This window comes from Lissotriton helveticus, chromosome 8 (assembly GCF_964261635.1).
Source record: "Lissotriton helveticus chromosome 8, aLisHel1.1, whole genome shotgun sequence".
NCBI lineage: Eukaryota > Metazoa > Chordata > Amphibia > Caudata > Salamandridae > Lissotriton > Lissotriton helveticus.
Genome location: NC_136069.1, coordinates 44,622,534 through 44,640,284, shown reverse-complemented (window position 1 = coordinate 44,640,284; position 17,751 = coordinate 44,622,534). Strand labels below are relative to the sequence as shown.

Below are 17,751 nucleotides of genomic sequence, written 5' to 3'. Positions count from 1 at the left end.
TTTCTGGCATTACAGCCGTCTTCGGCCCGGCTTGCTTGAATCCTGATGGTGCAATGAGCAAGGGACTCATGTCTGAGTATGCCCTTCCACGCTTAGGGTGGACAAAAATAATTACAACAAGGGGTGGTGAGGGACAGTCTCTGAATTAAGCAGAATACTCTCACCCAGTCAAGAGATCAGGGCTAGATCCAACACCGTTTTTTAGCTCATTGCACCATCCCAGTTTCAGAACCTGGCTGTATGCAAATTAGTCTGTCCCTGGCCCAGTGCATCATGGGAACAGGGCAGACCAGACTACAAAAGCCAATTCTTACACTGGGAAGGAAACAAGCTTCCGGGGACCGGTTTCTGGCATTACAGCCGTCTTCGGCCCGGCTTGCTTGAATCCTGATGGTGCAATGAGCAAGGGACTCATGTCTGAGTATGCCCTTCCACGCTTAGGGTGGACAAAAATAATTACAACAAGGGGTGGTGAGGGACAGAGTCTCTGAATTAAGCAGAATACTCTCACCCAGTCAAGAGATCAGGGCTAGATCCAACACCGTTTTTTAGCTCATTGCACCATCCCAGTTTCAGAACCTGGCTGTATGCAAATTAGTCTGTCCCTGGCCCAGTGCATCATGGGAACAGGGCAGACCAGACTACAAAAGCCAATTCTTACACTGGGAAGGAAACAAGCTTCCGGGGACCGGTTTCTGGCATTACAGCCGTCTTCGGCCCGGCTTGCTTGAATCCTGATGGTGCAATGAGCAAGGGACTCATGTCTGAGTATGCCCTTCCACGCTTAGGGTGGACAAAAATAATTACAACAAGGGGTGGTGAGGGACAGAGTCTCTGAATTAAGCAGAATACTCTCACCCAGTCAAGAGATCAGGGCTAGATCCAACACCGTTTTTTAGCTCATTGCACCATCCCAGTTTCAGAACCTGGCTGTATGCAAATTAGTCTGTCCCTGGCCCAGTGCATCATGGGAACAGGGCAGACCAGACTACAAAAGCCAATTCTTACACTGGGAAGGAAACAAGCTTCCGGGGACCGGTTTCTGGCATTACAGCCGTCTTCGGCCCGGCTTGCTTGAATCCTGATGGTGCAATGAGCAAGGGACTCATGTCTGAGTATGCCCTTCCACGCTTAGGGTGGACAAAAATAATTACAACAAGGGGTGGTGAGGGACAGAGTCTCTGAATTAAGCAGAATACTCTCACCCAGTCAAGAGATCAGGGCTAGATCCAACACCGTTTTTTAGCTCATTGCACCATCCCAGTTTCAGAACCTGGCTGTATGCAAATTAGTCTGTCCCTGGCCCAGTGCATCATGGGAACAGGGCAGACCAGACTACAAAAGCCAATTCTTACACTGGGAAGGAAACAAGCTTCCGGGGACCGGTTTCTGGCATTACAGCCGTCTTCGGCCCGGCTTGCTTGAATCCTGATGGTGCAATGAGCAAGGGACTCATGTCTGAGTATGCCCTTCCACGCTTAGGGTGGACAAAAATAATTACAACAAGGGGTGGTGAGGGACAGAGTCTCTGAATTAAGCAGAATACTCTCACCCAGTCAAGAGATCAGGGCTAGATCCAACACCGTTTTTTAGCTCATTGCACCATCCCAGTTTCAGAACCTGGCTGTATGCAAATTAGTCTGTCCCTGGCCCAGTGCATCATGGGAACAGGGCAGACCAGACTACAAAAGCCAATTCTTACACTGGGAAGGAAACAAGCTTCCGGGGACCGGTTTCTCAATCAAATGGCAGTTACTACCGCAAAGTTTTGCTGACTACACCACTGGTGCACACCAAGACACTTGTGAAGTCAAGCATACGAGCCGAGCCACCTGCAAGCCCAGCATATAGTGGAATCATCGGTCACCATCGAGAAGTACTAGCTTGAGGAAGCATCCAAGGATCAGGCCATGAAGGCCCTCTATGGATTTCTGCTCTGAGGTGGCACAGTGCTCTGAATGTCAGTGTCATTGGACACATCACCCACTCTTCAGCTGCCTCAACAACACATCTGTTTGATGTCTGCGATGAGAGAGACTCCTCAGGTTATCCTGGTGCCCTGTTCTCTGAAACTGCCTACATCGTCATAGAAGGTCCAGACTAGAGAGTAGGATCATGGAAGAGTAAAATCGCGTGCTAGGCCTTCTGTGGAGTCAAGAATTAAATCTCTATTGAAACCTACCAGGCATCCTCTCTCCTGCTCTCCGAAAAGTGCTTTTGAAGCAAAATGTTGGTGCTAGGGGATATCCAGGCTACTGTATACCCTCATTTAAAACAAATGTTTCTCGACTACTTTAACCACATGGGTGCTGGTGACGAGCTCAGCTCGTCATGAGGCGCAGCGGAGCTGCCCTCATGACGAGCTCAGCTCATCATGGCCGTTGTAACGTTCGCACGCGGGGCTAATTTCTCCGCTGTGCTGAACGTTCTAAAAACAGGTGTGGCCGTGATGAGCTCAGCTCGTCATGAGAGCAGCTCCGCTGCGCCTCATGACAAGCTGAGCTCGTCACCAGCACGGCGGCGCCGCGCGCGACCCCCCTCCCCCACGCACAGCGGTGGGAAAACACCCCGCAGCGAAGGGGTTAAGACTGCACTGCGTTTATTCCCCTAATACCCAAATTACTTCTTGCTCTGGCTACCTCTTACCATGCCACTAAGGCTTCTCACTTCACTATGCCTGATCCCTGTCACCTCCTCCTGCAAGTCAATCTGACTCCACTGCACTGAGTTCCCTACACCCTCCCCCTTCAGTATCTGCTGTGATCTCCTCTATAGCTCCATCCTCCCAGCTTGTATCCCTCCCTCCACGGTGCTACAATTGTACTGTAGTTAGATCCTTCTTTGTGTGTCACCTGGACACAGCCAATTTAACATAAATACCAGAGGCTGGTCAGCGGAATCAATTAAGATAGTTTAGAATGTCATTATTAACCATAATCTCCTCCAAGGTTGCTTTCAAACTGGAAGTAAAAAGATTCCTTATGAACAAGTTCTTACCATAATAAGGTGATGGATTGTCTCTAATGCACTGAACTTACACCTTTAAGCCCTGCGCTGGATGCTACCCTTGTTGGTTTGAATCATTTGCTCCGCTCCTATTTCGCTATGTACCAGTTTTCATCGTATTCTTTGTTGGCCCTTGATATTTGTAACCGTTCTCGTTCTGTGAGTCCTATTTGATTTGTGTTCTGTTTGGTACTCCTTGACACATGTAATGCAACTGTTACTTTCCTATCACCCCAATTGTAAAGCGCTCTGATATCCCTCGGGATCAAGTTTGCGCTATATAAAACTTTGTAAATAAAATAATCTTACCTGTGGGCCAGCCATCTGGAACCCTAATCTTGAAGTGATTAATTTATGACAGAACTATAAACTATAATTTGGAGGACACTGCAGGACTTGGTCACTATAAACCATCAAAGGGCAGGCTTTCAGAGAAGGGTATTGATTTTAACACTCCGCTCAATGCCTTGCACATAAATCAATATCAATGACTATTAATTTTGCTGCATATTATTGTGACGGTAATGGGAAACAGGAGAATGAGTGACACAGGCAGCTAAAGTACTGAAATAAATACCCATGAGTCATTCAGGAGGGAACGAAGAAGGGGATAAAGAAAAAGAACCACAAGCCAACAACCAGGAAAACCAAAGTCATGATGGATGAGCCACAGCAGTAACTCCTGCACATAGAAGAAATCATGTCCTAAATCTGGGTCTGAGGGGTCCCCAGCTTGTTGATTTCAGACGCGCTTTAGTCACCTGTAAGACTATCGATGATTTGTTGCGTTTCAGAGTTCAGAAGGTCCAAGGAACAATCTTCCACCTCCTCTTTTATGTTTGGTGGAATACGTGATGCGACAGCCGCCACGCCTGTAAAAACAGAAATCAATAATACAAGTGATCACCCTTGTGCATGGAAGGAGCTCAATAGAAAATCACAGAGAGAGAGAGAGAGCGAGAGTGCAAGTGAGAGAGAAAGTATCTTAGTGTGCAATTAGGAGGACTGAACGAGGATAAATGGCCGTCTAAAATTATCAACCATTAAGGGGAAGAGGACCTCGAGGAAAGGGTCAGCATCTGTCAAATATGGAGGGTGGAGATTATTTTTACTCTTTCAGCAACTAACGATAGTATAGAACGATTGGGCCACTGAGACAGACAGCCTCTGGTACTACGTTTCCCCTCCCTCAGCATTCCACTATCTGACATTTCTCCAAACAGTTCCTCAACACCCCATAATGCATTCCACTCCCTGACAATCCCAATGCCATGATAAAATCCTCCTTCTACCTGTCAGCTCCCTGAAAGTCTTGCACTCCCAAGCAGCAGCCCATACCTGATGGATCATCCACTCCCCAAGGCGCCATACCTCATGAAGCAAACTGGACAATCGTGCCAGGGGAGAGGAGTTGGCCTAACGGCTAGGGCGCTCGACCTCGGACCTGGGGATCTGGGTTCGAGTCTCGGTAATGACGCCAAAACCTCCTGTGATTCTGGGCAAATCACTCAATCTCCCCGTGCCTAAAATGAAAGTGTGCCCGTCCTCATGTAACGTAACTGGTGCTATGTAAAGCGCTCTGATTTCGGTTCGGTCTAGTTCGCGCTATATAAAACTCTGCAAAAAAAAAATACACCCACTGACCCCCATAAGCCTTGTTATTCTAACATACCGAAGCACCTAGCTAGAAACAGCACCAACCTGGGCCTATGCATATGGTTAAGTCTATAATATATTATATTTCCGAGTTTACATGCGAGAATAAATCTATAAAACCAAGGTGACAGGCCACCCTGCAGCTGCCAAGTTGGAGAAGAGGGCATTTTTTAAGGCAGAACATGAAACATGAAAAAAATACCTCATATCCTGAACTTGATTTTGTTTTGTTTGCTGTGATGCGCAGCATACACAGCGCGCTGATGTCACAACAAAACAAAGTCAAAGCAGGCCACACTAAAATCATGGTTTGTTTTCACGTGTCACCAGTGCCGGGGGGAACAACTGACCCCATCAATCAACATAGGAGAGGCAATGCTGGAAAGAAGACACTGTCTCCTTCTCAGCATGGTCTCCCTCTAGAGGATCGCTGCACGGAAGCAGAGAGTCCTCCCCAGGCAACAGGGATTGCTGATAGTTGGGTGGGTGGTTGTGGCAGGGTGTAGGTGCACCCGCCATGCATGGGCCAGTGCTTCCATCTCGCCCCAAGGCATAACAATAATTTTGGGCCTTTTGTTAGCAGGCAATACGCCCAGTCACTCAAGTGAAATACCGTTTTTATTGGGAGAAGCATATGAACGGAGGGGGGTAGGAATTCTGTAGATCCCCGGAACTTTCCTCATAGAAATGTGAGGAAAATGTAAAATGTTAGCCAATGTTTGAGGATTGTAGGGCATTCTGGGTAAGAAAGCACAGGAGGATCCATGCAAGTCATACCACTGCCCTGGTGTCTGTTTTTTATACATGTCTGGATTTAGTACATTTTCCAGCATTGCACTTGAGCCTGAGCCCAAATTCTGCAGCCGCATCACTAAAAAGGGCCCTTTTTCATTCAAACAATTGATGACTCCATGTTGAGTTTTGGGGCCTCTCCTGTTATGGGCCATAGGCCCACTGATACAAGTGGCAAACTGTTTTTATCGAGAGAAGTGTGGGAACACATAATAACACAACATTTGTTTTTACCAATTGCAAAATGCCCTCTAAATGACATGATAGTAGGGTGTAAATCCAAATTCAGTGGTGTACAAATATCCACTGTTCTTAAACTCAATTTTGTGTGTAAATTAAAAAAAATTATTAGTTTACTTCAAATGCATTCTATATTCATCCGATTTTGCGATATGAAGTGCTGCATGATCGATACACGATGATAAACCATCATAAACTGCATCGCCATCATCGGCTCTGGGTCGTGCCAGTTTTAGAACATCCAACAAACACCATAAATCTCTACGACCAGAAGGGTCTGTCTGACATAACAGTATTTTACACTTTTGTAAATCAGCAATTGTGGCAAAAAATTGCAATCGAAAATTTCACTCATTGCTATTTTCTCCCACTTATTTTCATTTTGTTTTAATTTCTACAATTAGTTTCTTAGAGAAACAAGAACAAGCCAATTTATACTACAAACAATTTGGAAATAGGACTACCAGTTAGAAAACTTTAAAACCTGTGGTAAAAACTATGGTATTGTACTCCAAATGATCCTCACAACTGGGAAGATGGTGATCTCAGCACAGCAAACCTTTTGTTGATGCCATTTAAAGAAAAAAATATGCTTTCTTGCACAGCACTTTTCCTTCCATTTTTCCAACAGAAAACATAATTTTGAAATATTTTGGGTAATTTCTCGATTCCCTGTAGGGGAACCATAAATCTTGGGACACTTTTATAATGCCCAATGTTGGGAAAAAGGACATGAACTTAGTCCTAAATACTTTTTTTTTGTGAAAATCTTTTTATTGAAAGAAACAGCTCCTTAACATTGCCCATCAGTTAGCAGCAGAAATTCATTGGAAAGCATTGCCACAATCAACCATAGTCATATTAAGAAAATCAATCCTACCCGCCACGGCCATCCCTCCCACCCAGCATCGTCCCAACCCCAGAACAATCCAAACTCGATCAGTCCTAAATACTTTTTGGGAGAAATTAATATGAAGGCCTAGTGGCAAAGTGCCCCAAATATCAAAAAAGCCTAAACACTAGGGGTGGAACAGGCTCAGGTGCTAAGGGGTTAAAAAGCCATCATTTGAAGCCGCACGTCTCTGCTGTCCCTCAAGTGAAAGGTTACTGTCAGAGGAAACTTAATGAATAGACTTTAGCCTGTGCCATGTCATTATATCTGTGATTAGATTTATATACTTTCTCCGGTAGCTCAGCGATACACTATTTCCTCCCCCAGGTTATAACCCTAATGACACATTCACTCCATGGATCCATTTGGATTCCTTTAAAGATTCCACACTCCAGTTAATCTACGAAGAACAACATAACTTACCTGAAGGCCTTTGATTGTTAATGAGGTCCTTGTGGTCGTGACCAACCATGGAATAGGCACCATCGTCCTGGATGTAGTCTGAGATCATCACTATGGTGAACTCTTTGCCTGCATTAATGGAAACATAAAAGAGTGAGTCCACATTCAGTCGCAGGAGCAACCACTCTGTCACCCTCTCACTCGTCTCATGATAGCGTTGGTTTCTCTGTCACAAGCGGAGAGATGGAGCTCGGGATCTCGGTCGCTTCTCCATCTCCGTATGTAATGTATATGATGCTAGTCAGGCACCAAAAGACGCATGGATTTCACATCCCTGCTACCCTCTTTTCATCCAACGATTTCACAGTTACAGCTGTTTCTTATCCAGGACAGTCAACAAGTATTATTATTATCTTGAATGCTATCCTAGACTGTGCTTCACTTGGCGTGAATGAACGAGAGACTTACGTCTGGTAATGCTCTTTCTGCTGGATACTCTAACCTTAGAATCTTCACCTACGAATATCTCTCAAGGACCAGAATAGATCCAGAGAATTCTGTAGCAGTGCCCCTATGTGCAGATAGTTGGTGCTGTGCAGCTCTGCGCTGCCGCAGCACTTCTCAGGAAGGGATGGAGCAGAGCCACATATAAGAGCCACCCCTCAGTGCTGACATCAGTTTCTTGTCTTTTCCATTTCCACACCCTGAGTACTGTAGACAATTATTGGTTAACAGGGTGCTGAGTACTGACTTGGGACCTTTTTATGTGTTAAAATGAGTCCACTCCACAGGACGGGGAGATGGGAGGGCAGTGAGGATCTGCAGATTAGATATGTGAATCCAAAGCGGTGAGCGCAGCCCTTTAAGGTGCAGTACTGTGGGGTTTCGAAAGGCTGGATGATCTCGTCAGAGTTGAGAACAAATTCCTGAGGAGTATAGTCCAGCTTCTACAGAGTACACCGCTCCATCCTCTAAGGATTGATTTGGGTAAGAAAAAGATTGCCGATTATGCTATGTTACGCCCACTGCTGTTTTGGCTGAGGATTTGGTCCACCCTAAAGCTATCCCCCTATGCTAAGGCCCTAGACGAAGTTATCTCCCTAGATAAACAGGACAAGCTAGGCTGGTTAAGGAACATCAAACTTCTATTAGCCAATATAGGCTAGAGGATCTGGGGCAAATATGGATCCAGCCTCATTCCCAAGCAAAGACCAAATAAAATTAAAGTATTAGGGCTGAGTCGCCCGGACAGCAACGACTAAGTCAAACGAAGGCCGGCTCAGTTTAGAATTTTCAGATTTTGAAATCCATCGCCCTCCCAAAACCTTTTCTAGATACTATCCAGATCCCTTTGGATAGCAAGTTCTATTTGCAGTTCAGGTTCGGCACGTTTCCCCTCAATGCACGCATTAGATCATTGTGTCATTTCACAGCGACACCTCGGTTTTGCCCTCTCTGCACTACTACCCTAGAATATCCTGTGCATTTATTATTTGCCTGCCCTGCTTATATTCGCGCCAGGTCACAGTGGCCAACACCTTTATGTAAACAACTGGGGACGTGCGACCATGCCGTTGCTTTACGCATACTTAGATCCGAAACTAGAGAAGTGATAGTTTGTGCAGTTGCCACATTTTTGGGCATAAGGAGGAGACTGTTGAACAGAAGAGGAGTATCATTACTACCCATCTTATCTGTCTTTAAATCAATCTAATGCTCCTACCTTCAGTTTCCTTATTTGTTTTGTTTGATCTCTTTATTAAAGTTTTGTACATAAAGTGAAAATAAAACAATATACCATCATAGAAATGATCATACAGCACCAGTAGGTAATTAATCAGACCCAACTTGCAAATCATCATACCTTCAGTTTCCTTATGCTGAATATATCCAGGTGTCGAGATGACTTTTAGGCCATGTATTGGACACAGCCTGAAGCCATCGCTTCTTTGAGGCATAGCCGTACAGACTGAAGCAGTCTTGGGTTCGCCCAGTATATGAATAATAATGCAAGTTTATATCCCTGGGCCTAGTGATGAGAATATGATGTATTAGTTACTTTCTTAATTCTTTACATACGAATAAAGTGTATCCTTTTAGCAAGTTGAGTACCCTAGGCTTCATCTTAAACTTTTTAATCAGTAGCGTAGGAGTAAATCACACAGGGCACCACTGTGGTTTTATGACAGATTACAGTTTGCTGCTCTGGATGGTTGGATTATGTTTTTATTGTACTAAAATAATTACAAGTTTTTAACATGCATTGTTCTGTTAAAAATGCTTTCATGGTTTTTAACTGAAATAAAGCTAATGAATGATACCAGAAACGGCTACTGAAAGTAAGTGAACTATTCTCCTGGTGCATACTTCTAAAGGCAAATTCCTCACCTTAGAATTAATACCATAGCATCACCTCCCCAAGGTGGAGGTTATGGGGAGTGGGCAAAGACCGAAAAGTCTTGCAGAACTGAGCAGGCCAAACTTCCTTTTCGCAGGACCTAGCAAGCAAGGCAATAGTGCTTCACCCAGGTTGCAGCCTAGCAAGTATCTAGGACCAGAACTCCTCGCCCCAACACAGTATAGTGGCCTCAGCCCTGGTGGAATGTGCTCTCATTCCAACCGGGGGCTGCTTCTCAGTGAGCGCAGAACAGATGGTAATGCAGAGCACTAGAAGTAGGTAAAGAAGTACATGGGCAAGGTAAATAAAAACATATGCGGGCAATTCAATTTCAATTCAACTGAACCATTGACAATCAATCACCAAATTTTATATTCCAAATAGATATGTATTTAATACATTTAATAATTGTATTAAATTAATATCTATTTTGAAATAGATATTTATTTAATACAATTAATAATTTTATTAAATTAATATATATTTTGAATATACAATTTGGTGATTGATTGTCAATGGTTCAGTTGAATTGAAATTGAATTGCCCGCATTTGTTATTTACCTTGCCCAGGTACTTCTTTACCCACTTTTGTTTATTCCCTGTCAGGGCATAATTATCCTGCACACAGGGGCACTGGCTCTTTCCCAAAAAATGCAGAGCACTAGCCACCTCTTCTGCACAGCCATCCTTTTCTTTTCTCCAGAACACCACACAACCTTTTACAGTGTCCACAAATAACCTTTTACAGTGTCCACTGCAAAGCTTTGCTGAACTACAGACAAAACAGATGAACATAAAGAGATTTGGGTAAGGGGTCTCTGTCACGCCAGGTTACAAACTTGTCTCACTGCCAAGCATACATGGATTTATTGGGCGGGCAACAGTCAGCAAGGATGACATCAACCACTTAAATAACCTTATCAGGCTACACGGGCAAACCTAAACCCACGGGAACCTGGGTACAACACAATCTTTATACAACAATGGTTCTCACTGGAATAATTTGATGAAAAGTATCCACTTAGGAGGCCAAATAACCCCATGCAATCAATGGCATATTATTGGTAAATCACCACAGACCACCGCAATCAAGAGTGAAGAAAAAGCAAGGAATGTATATCTTCAAATTTACATTCCAACAAAATGTTCATAGAGACACAAACAAAAACTGAAACACAGTGCAATGGATCAGTAGTCCAACAGTCGCAACAAAAACAGATACAATAATAAAAAATAGGAAAAGGTTGATGTATTGGTAACAAAATAACCACTGAGTTCTCAGAGTATTCCATGTCGCAATTTCGACAATTGTTTGTTTGTTTTGTACTCACCCATGCTGGTGACATTGCGACCCTTACTTATGTTAATGTTATTGGTATTTGTATAGCGCTGTTACCCGAATGTGTCCTGGAGCTGTATGCCAACCTTCACTGTCAGCAATCAAGGACTTCTGCACATCCTTCCCTCTCTTTCCTCCAGAACACCCCTGCTGGGTCCTGAAGTTATATGTCATGTTTTAATGCCATGTTTACATTTTATGATAGTATGTCATGACATTTTTGGTGTCATGACATTCGACTTTGCATGGGATTCCACTGTTGTCCAGGGAGTCATTCGGCTTCGGTTTCCTCGCTGAGCAGCCTTGATTCCTGTGGCTCCTCGCTTTGATATTTCGAGGGCTAATTGGGTTACTACTCGGCTTCTCAGTAACGCCTTGCTTTTTTACAACTTGCAAGTACACGTTTTGTTGACTCCCTGTTGGAATACGACAGCCCCACAACCCTTTACATTCAGTTCCTGACAGTGACGGTTGGGCCACACTGTACGCAAGGACTGTCTCCTCGCAGCGGGCACCATTTGGTGGAGCCCGCCCTGCTGAATGTGGCTTTTTTCTCTCCGCGTTGACTTTAGAAACCTGAGTGAGTACTTATTATCCCTATCTCAATAGGGTGCACATGTGTTTTATTATCAGGACAGCTTTTTTCTATTTTTAATTTTTCCTTCTCTATTAATTGGGGATGTTCACATGTTCCCTTATTCCCCTTGTCCTGATAAGACCCATATATCCTTAATAAGGGTTGAAACATCACTGGCACAGATGAAATCTCTTAACTGAATACCTTTCATCAAATGATACCAATAAGAACCATTATTTATAAAGATCAACCACTCAAAGGCAGCAAAAAGAAACAAGTCAATTGCAGTCACTCAGTCTTCATTCATGGAGGTGCATGTTGGGTAGAGTCGGAGGGAGGGCCCTGCCCTGATTCGGAGACAGGAGCTCCTTCTGATTTGGTCCCCTGATCCGAGTATAGATTACTCCTCTCAGGAGTTTCAGATGCCTCAATCTAATGGCCCATGAAGGGCCACAAAGTTGACTTGGGCCCAATCATTCTTCAGCACTCAGGGCAGGAGCAGTAGTGGCAGGAAGGCACCCAGGACTCCTTTGTTCCATTCCAGCCAGAATGTCTCTCGTAACTATTGTTTTTGCAGAAACTTCAAAATGCAGATTAACACTACACAATCAATAGGGGAGAAAAGATCCAGAAAGCACTCTCCCCACTGGTCGAAATGTACCACCTCAGGAGGTAAGTGTCACTTGTCATCTGCCAGATGTCTGCTTAGTTAATTTGCCCAGGCATTCAGGGAGACCACCAGGCAGTAGGCAGCAGGAAAGAGACTTTGTCACTTCAACCATCGACACAAAGCCTCCTGGCAGAAGACCCAGGACCAAACACATCATGCCTGTTGCAGTTTCACATAACAGTGGTATTGTCCGTGAGAAACTGCACCAGCCTACTCCTGATGGACGGCGAGAAATCCTTCAGGGCTAGACAACTCATAGATCCAATTGGTTGATGGGGATCCAGTCCTTCGGTGGAGACTAAATGAGGCCTCTGATCTCCACCTTCCCCAAGAGACCCCCACAACCCACTAGCGATGCGTCCATTACCACTGTCAGCTCTGGATAGGGGAAGGTGGAGTGCCCTGCACCAGACAGATTGGTTTGGCCAGCTACCAATTCAAATCATGGGCCATCTCCTCCTAAGTACACGGAAATTGGTTTCATCATTTCCTAAGAATGTACATCCAACATATATTAACGTCCATCCCTATGCATTTCGGGCTTTTATAAGCCCTTCATCAGGGTAAATGCCTGTAAGTCAAAAGACACTTTTGAATAAGAAGAAATTCAATGAAATAAAAACAACCAATTGTGAATACAACTCTTGGGTTTTTGAATCAACTTTATTATACCCTGTTTTTGGTAACTCAAACGCGGTGCACAGAGGGACAACTCCTATCAGGATTTGCACCTTTGGATTATTTTTCACGCTTGTTGGTACAAAAAGCGAAGCCCCGGCAGCACGCGACAAACTATCATTCTTTTCTTTACAAATGTGTGGTGTGTGCCCTACCTACATTGAATACTCTTTATGCTATACTCAGAATTTGAATGTAGATCTTGTACTACTAGCTGGTGATGCTATGTTGTACATCACTTCTTTCAGGATATTTACTTTATACAAGCAATGTAATACATAAATGATGACCTCACTTGCCTATACAAATACTCTTGCTGTTAAATATAAAACCTAAGACAGTTTGGCCAAGTTAGCAGCTGAGTAGGTGGCCACTTCTTACTCTCCGCTCTAGCCTGTGCTAATCAACCTCCAATCAGCACCATCTAAGGGACCCAGTGGCTGAATTCTGATTGGTGGGACCATCTTTCTCTCACTAAGTGTGTCAGAGGAATTGCCCCGAGGGAGCTAACAGAGCTGAGGTAGGCATCTGGCCTCAAGCAGTGGATGGAGCATGTAGCACCCAGAGCAGCATCATAGGAGTCCAGGTCCTGCACAGGGAAATCCGAACCAGACAATCAAACACTCAGCAGGGAGACGGAAACTGACTGTCTTCTGTCCCAGATGATGGGACCCTGAACTGCAGAGTTGAGCATTAACAGACGGTGTGTCGGGGGCCTCTAGTTTAAGGAAGAAGCACTGCCTGAAGGTGGAGAGCAGATCTGCCATATGGAGGCCTTGCGGGTCAACAGGACTCCGGGGCCTTGAACGAAACTCAGTCCACTGCCATAGAAAAGTGAGAAGACAATGAAGTGGGCAGGCAGTCTCTCGATCTATCTGGAGCTGTGTTCCTCATGCCGTGGTGACTCTCACGCACCCTCTCCACAGTTACAAATGTATGCATTGAGGCACTGACTGTAAGAAGCTGGATTTTCTTGTGAAATACCAATAATTGGTTATTTTGTGTAAAGAGTCCAGAGATTCTCTCAGATGTATACAGGGCTCACTGTAAACCCAAAGTATATGTGGTAGTGTGCTCAAGCAGTCTTAGGCCTACCACAAGTGGATGTAAGACATCTGTTATACATACAGTGATTAATAAATGTCACTTGACTCAAAATGGAGACCCACATCAATTTTAGAGAAATAAGCTGCTTTCTAAGTTTATTTTAAGACCAAGATCTACGTTCAAAGATGAGAACGTTTTTCATAAGAAATACTTTTCACTTTAAAAAGTGGACACAGTGCAATTTTCAATTCAACAATGCTAACCTGTAGGAAGCTGACTCTGTATATGGTATCACCACTAACTGGATACACCGTTCACAGAGTCCAGGGGTTCCCCAAAAGTGTACAGGGCTCAATGTAAAATCCAAAGGGCTCTATTAGTGGGAATGTGGGCGAGCAGCCTTAGGTCTAACACAAAGGAGTGTAAGACATTATTACCAATAATGGACACAAAACTCAAGAAAGATCCTTAGTTTGTATTTTATTTTAAAACCAAGATCGTGCAATAAGGTAAGTACATCTATACTACTATTATAAAGAGAGAACTTGGAACCTTTGAGGCGAGTAAACTCGGGAACCACAGCGCCAATCCAAACACCCAATACATCATTGTAATTGTCAGGGTCTGCAGATGGACATAGGCTATATAAAAAAATATATATACGTTCTTTAAAAAACTGTACGATAAAAAAAAGTAGTCCCTTGGAAGTAGCGCCGGCCACGACGTGCGTGCTGACATCAGGAGCGCAGGGAGTAGTGGCGTACAGGAGCGCGAGGAGGAGCGGCAGACATGAGCGCGGGGAGGAGCGGCTGACAGGCAGGGAGGAGGGGTGAGGAGCTGCGGACAGGCGGGGAGGAGTGGTGAGGAGCGGCGGACAGGCGGGAAGGAGCGGTGAACTCAGGAGCGCGGGGAGGAGCGGCGGCTAAGGTAGGTGAAGCAGCCGCGGGTGCGCTCCGAGGGACCCTCGGACAACGTCGGGCGGGCGGGGGCCCTGAAGCCTGATTGCTCCCGGACAACGTCGGGACGGGCTGCTAGTTTTTAAATAAAATTACTTTTCACTTTGAAAAATCGACACTTAGAAACTTTTCAGAACAGTTCAATGTTATCCTATAGGAAAAACAAAATTGCAGTTAAGGAGGTAAGGAACACACTAACAATTCCAGTTTTGGGACCAAAGGTTAGCAAGGGGCAGGGGTCAGGTGAGTACCAAACTTGCACCACCAGCGGCACTGGGGCAGCCGGGTGCAGAGGTCAAACAAGGATTTCAGCCAATGCGTTTCAATGGAGACTGGGGGTGCCTGGAGCCACACTGCTTGCAGTTAAGTAGATCAGTTGCAGGGGCCAAGCTCTGGGGGTTAGCACAAGCACAAGAGTGAGGTAGGGTCGCAAAGCAGCACCAAAATATACACCACAAGTGGCACAAGGGCGGTGGGTGCAGGGTGCAAAATCAGCATCGGGCGCCCAATGCTTTTCAATTGAGTTTCTGCTTTTGGCAAACAGGCTGCAGGCGTTGCGCCGGAGGTTGCAGGAGGGAGACCAACGACAGCAGAGGCAAGTAAAGATGTAGGGGCCATAGGGGAAAACACAAGGAGATGATGGACAGAGCTCTGAAACTTTTCAGACACTCACCCCTAATCGCAGATTTGGCTTGAATCCATCATCGTTCTTTAGCTCACTTCGCCACACCAGTTCAGACACAGCTATATGCAAATCAGTCATGAACGTATGCCTGGGTTCATAGGAGCACCAGCGGTTCAGCTCACCAAGGCCCAGGGACTTTGGGTGCAGAAGTGCCTTTTGGTGTCGGAGTCTTCTTGCTGATCGCATTAGAAGGAGCCTCTGGATTTAGACTGCAGGTGCCGCTGTGGAGATGAAGAGAGGTCAGCCAACGCTGGAAATTAGGTCAGGATCGCCGGGGAGACTTCACTGCATAGATGGGCCCTTCAGACTCGGGCTGTGGGTGTCCGGTGCAGAGTGGACATGGATTGCGGTTCCAGCTAGATCCGGAGCCCTTGGAGTAGTTTTCTTCTGGACAGGTCCTCTGTCCACTGGAGATTGGAGTCTTTTTTGTAGGCAGTAGTCCTCTCAGGGTTTTCAGAGGTCGTTGGCTGCAAGACAGGACACAGGTTCGCAGAAGCTAGAGAAAGGCGGACACAGCTCGGGCCAAGGCAGTTGTCGTCTTCAGTCTTCTCTACAGGGATGTCTACTTTCTTCTCATCACGTAGCAGATCTAGTTTTCAAGTCTGGGGAAGCCACCAGAATACAAAAATTAGGAGGAGTTTTAGGGAAGTAGTAGGTAAGGCCAATAAGAATTGTACCTGGGGTGACTACGTCCACTTTTATGCCACCATCCTATGAGAGGGGGCACAGACCTAGCCCTGATTGGAGGAGTCACCTCAACTTCAAGATGGAGGGGGACTGAAAAGTGTGCTTAACTTCGCCTTCTCCATCTGAGAGGTGGAGTTGGCAAAGGTGGGCACACCTCCTAGTCTCTTTGAGTTTTACCACCAGTTTTCCCACCCAAAGTGGGGATGTAAGCTGGGGCTGCCATCTGCTGGGCTGAGGCTGGGGGCCGCATTTCAAAGGTGACAGGCCTTTGAAGCTGCCTCCTTCGAGCACTGGCCCATCCTGAGGGAGGAGGTGTGACACCTCTGTACAGAATGAGCATTGTTTCTGGTCCCTGAGAGCAGAGGCTCCCCCACCCATGTCGGTGTGTTCTAAAGCCAGTCAGTGCCCACACCAGGGTTGGTAGGTTTTCAGGCGGGCACCGCTGAGGTGCTCTCTGAGTAAATGTTTTAATAAATCTCTCAGCGGCATTAGTGTGGATTTATTACAAGGACCTGTTTGGTACCAAACACTCCTGGGTTCAGTGAAGCCATCATGATGCTGTGGAACTCGAGTTGTCAAATTCACAGCCCATGTACTCTCTATGGCTTCCCTGGCACTACAATATTAAGGAATAGACCCTAAGTCTCTTCATAGCATCATTGTAAAAGCAAAACGATTCTTTAAAAACTGACAACCTAAGAAGAGCTGGACACTACAGTCGTACCAGCAGAGAAGACTGCAGAAACCAAATGACTTGGCCCCAGCCCTACCGACCTGTTTGTAGCCCTCAACGATCCTGCGCCAAAAGACGCCCCATCCTGCAGCCCAGCTCCCTCCAAAACCTTGGGAGGACTGCCTGCCTTCAACAAATATCAAGAGCTCCCAAGAACAGCGGAAATGTTCAAGAAGAAACAAACTTTAAAAGCAAAATAACTCTGCTGTGAGGAACGGCGAAACCGCCTCCGGACCCACCTCTGCACCAATGTCTACGGCCTGAGTACATGTGGCCCACCGATCCTGTGACGGTTCCCCAGCAATTCTGAAGCAGAGTCCACCGTGAGCTGAGCCTGCTGGACTCTACTTCGAAATCTGCAGCCTCAATCTGAAAACTCCCCCTGATCGCGACCTGCCCGGTAAGCTGTTTCCCGATGCAAAAGGACATGTGCATCCGAAACCCTGGGCCTTGAGGAGGTACACCAACGGTGTCCCTATGTCCCTATGTCCATTAGCATCACTACTAACCTGGGCAGCTGTGGGTTTTCTTTGGCTGGCCTCCTGGCCTGAGCCTGCCTTTCTTCAAAACCGATCCCCCCCCCATTGATTTGCATTGGGCACTCAATGCTGTATTGGCACTCGGCCGCCACTGTGCCGCTGTGGGTTTAAGTTTGGTGTTGCCTTGATGCCTCACCCTGTACTTACCTTAACTCCAGGAGATCGACCCCTGACATCGCTTTGCTCACCTGTAAGCAGCGCATCTTCAATCACCCCCAGTCTCCATTGGTTAACATTGGGTGCCCGAACCGAAGGTAAACCTTGGGATCCGACCGCCCCTGTGCTGCTGGTGGCGCACTCTTGGTACTAATTTGAATCTTGCATGGTGTTGATCACAGACCCTGAAAACTGGATTTGTAAGTTGTGTACTTACCTTCAAAACAGCATTCTTGTTTTCCTCCCATGGATTTTTATTGAAAAACGTACTTACCCTTTAACGTACATCTTGGTCTTA

At 45.7% G+C, this 17,751-nt stretch overlaps 1 protein-coding gene across 1 annotated transcript in view; it reads right to left on the bottom strand.

The window, feature by feature from the left end:
* Positions 1 to 17,751, bottom strand: part of LOC144773705 (uncharacterized) — a 195,689-nt gene that overhangs the window by 119,467 nt on the left and 58,471 nt on the right. Inside the window, 2 exon segments of the mRNA XM_078658850.1 lie at positions 3,768 to 3,878; positions 7,010 to 7,117. Of these exon segments, the coding sequence (XP_078514976.1) occupies positions 3,768 to 3,878; positions 7,010 to 7,117 (219 nt within the window).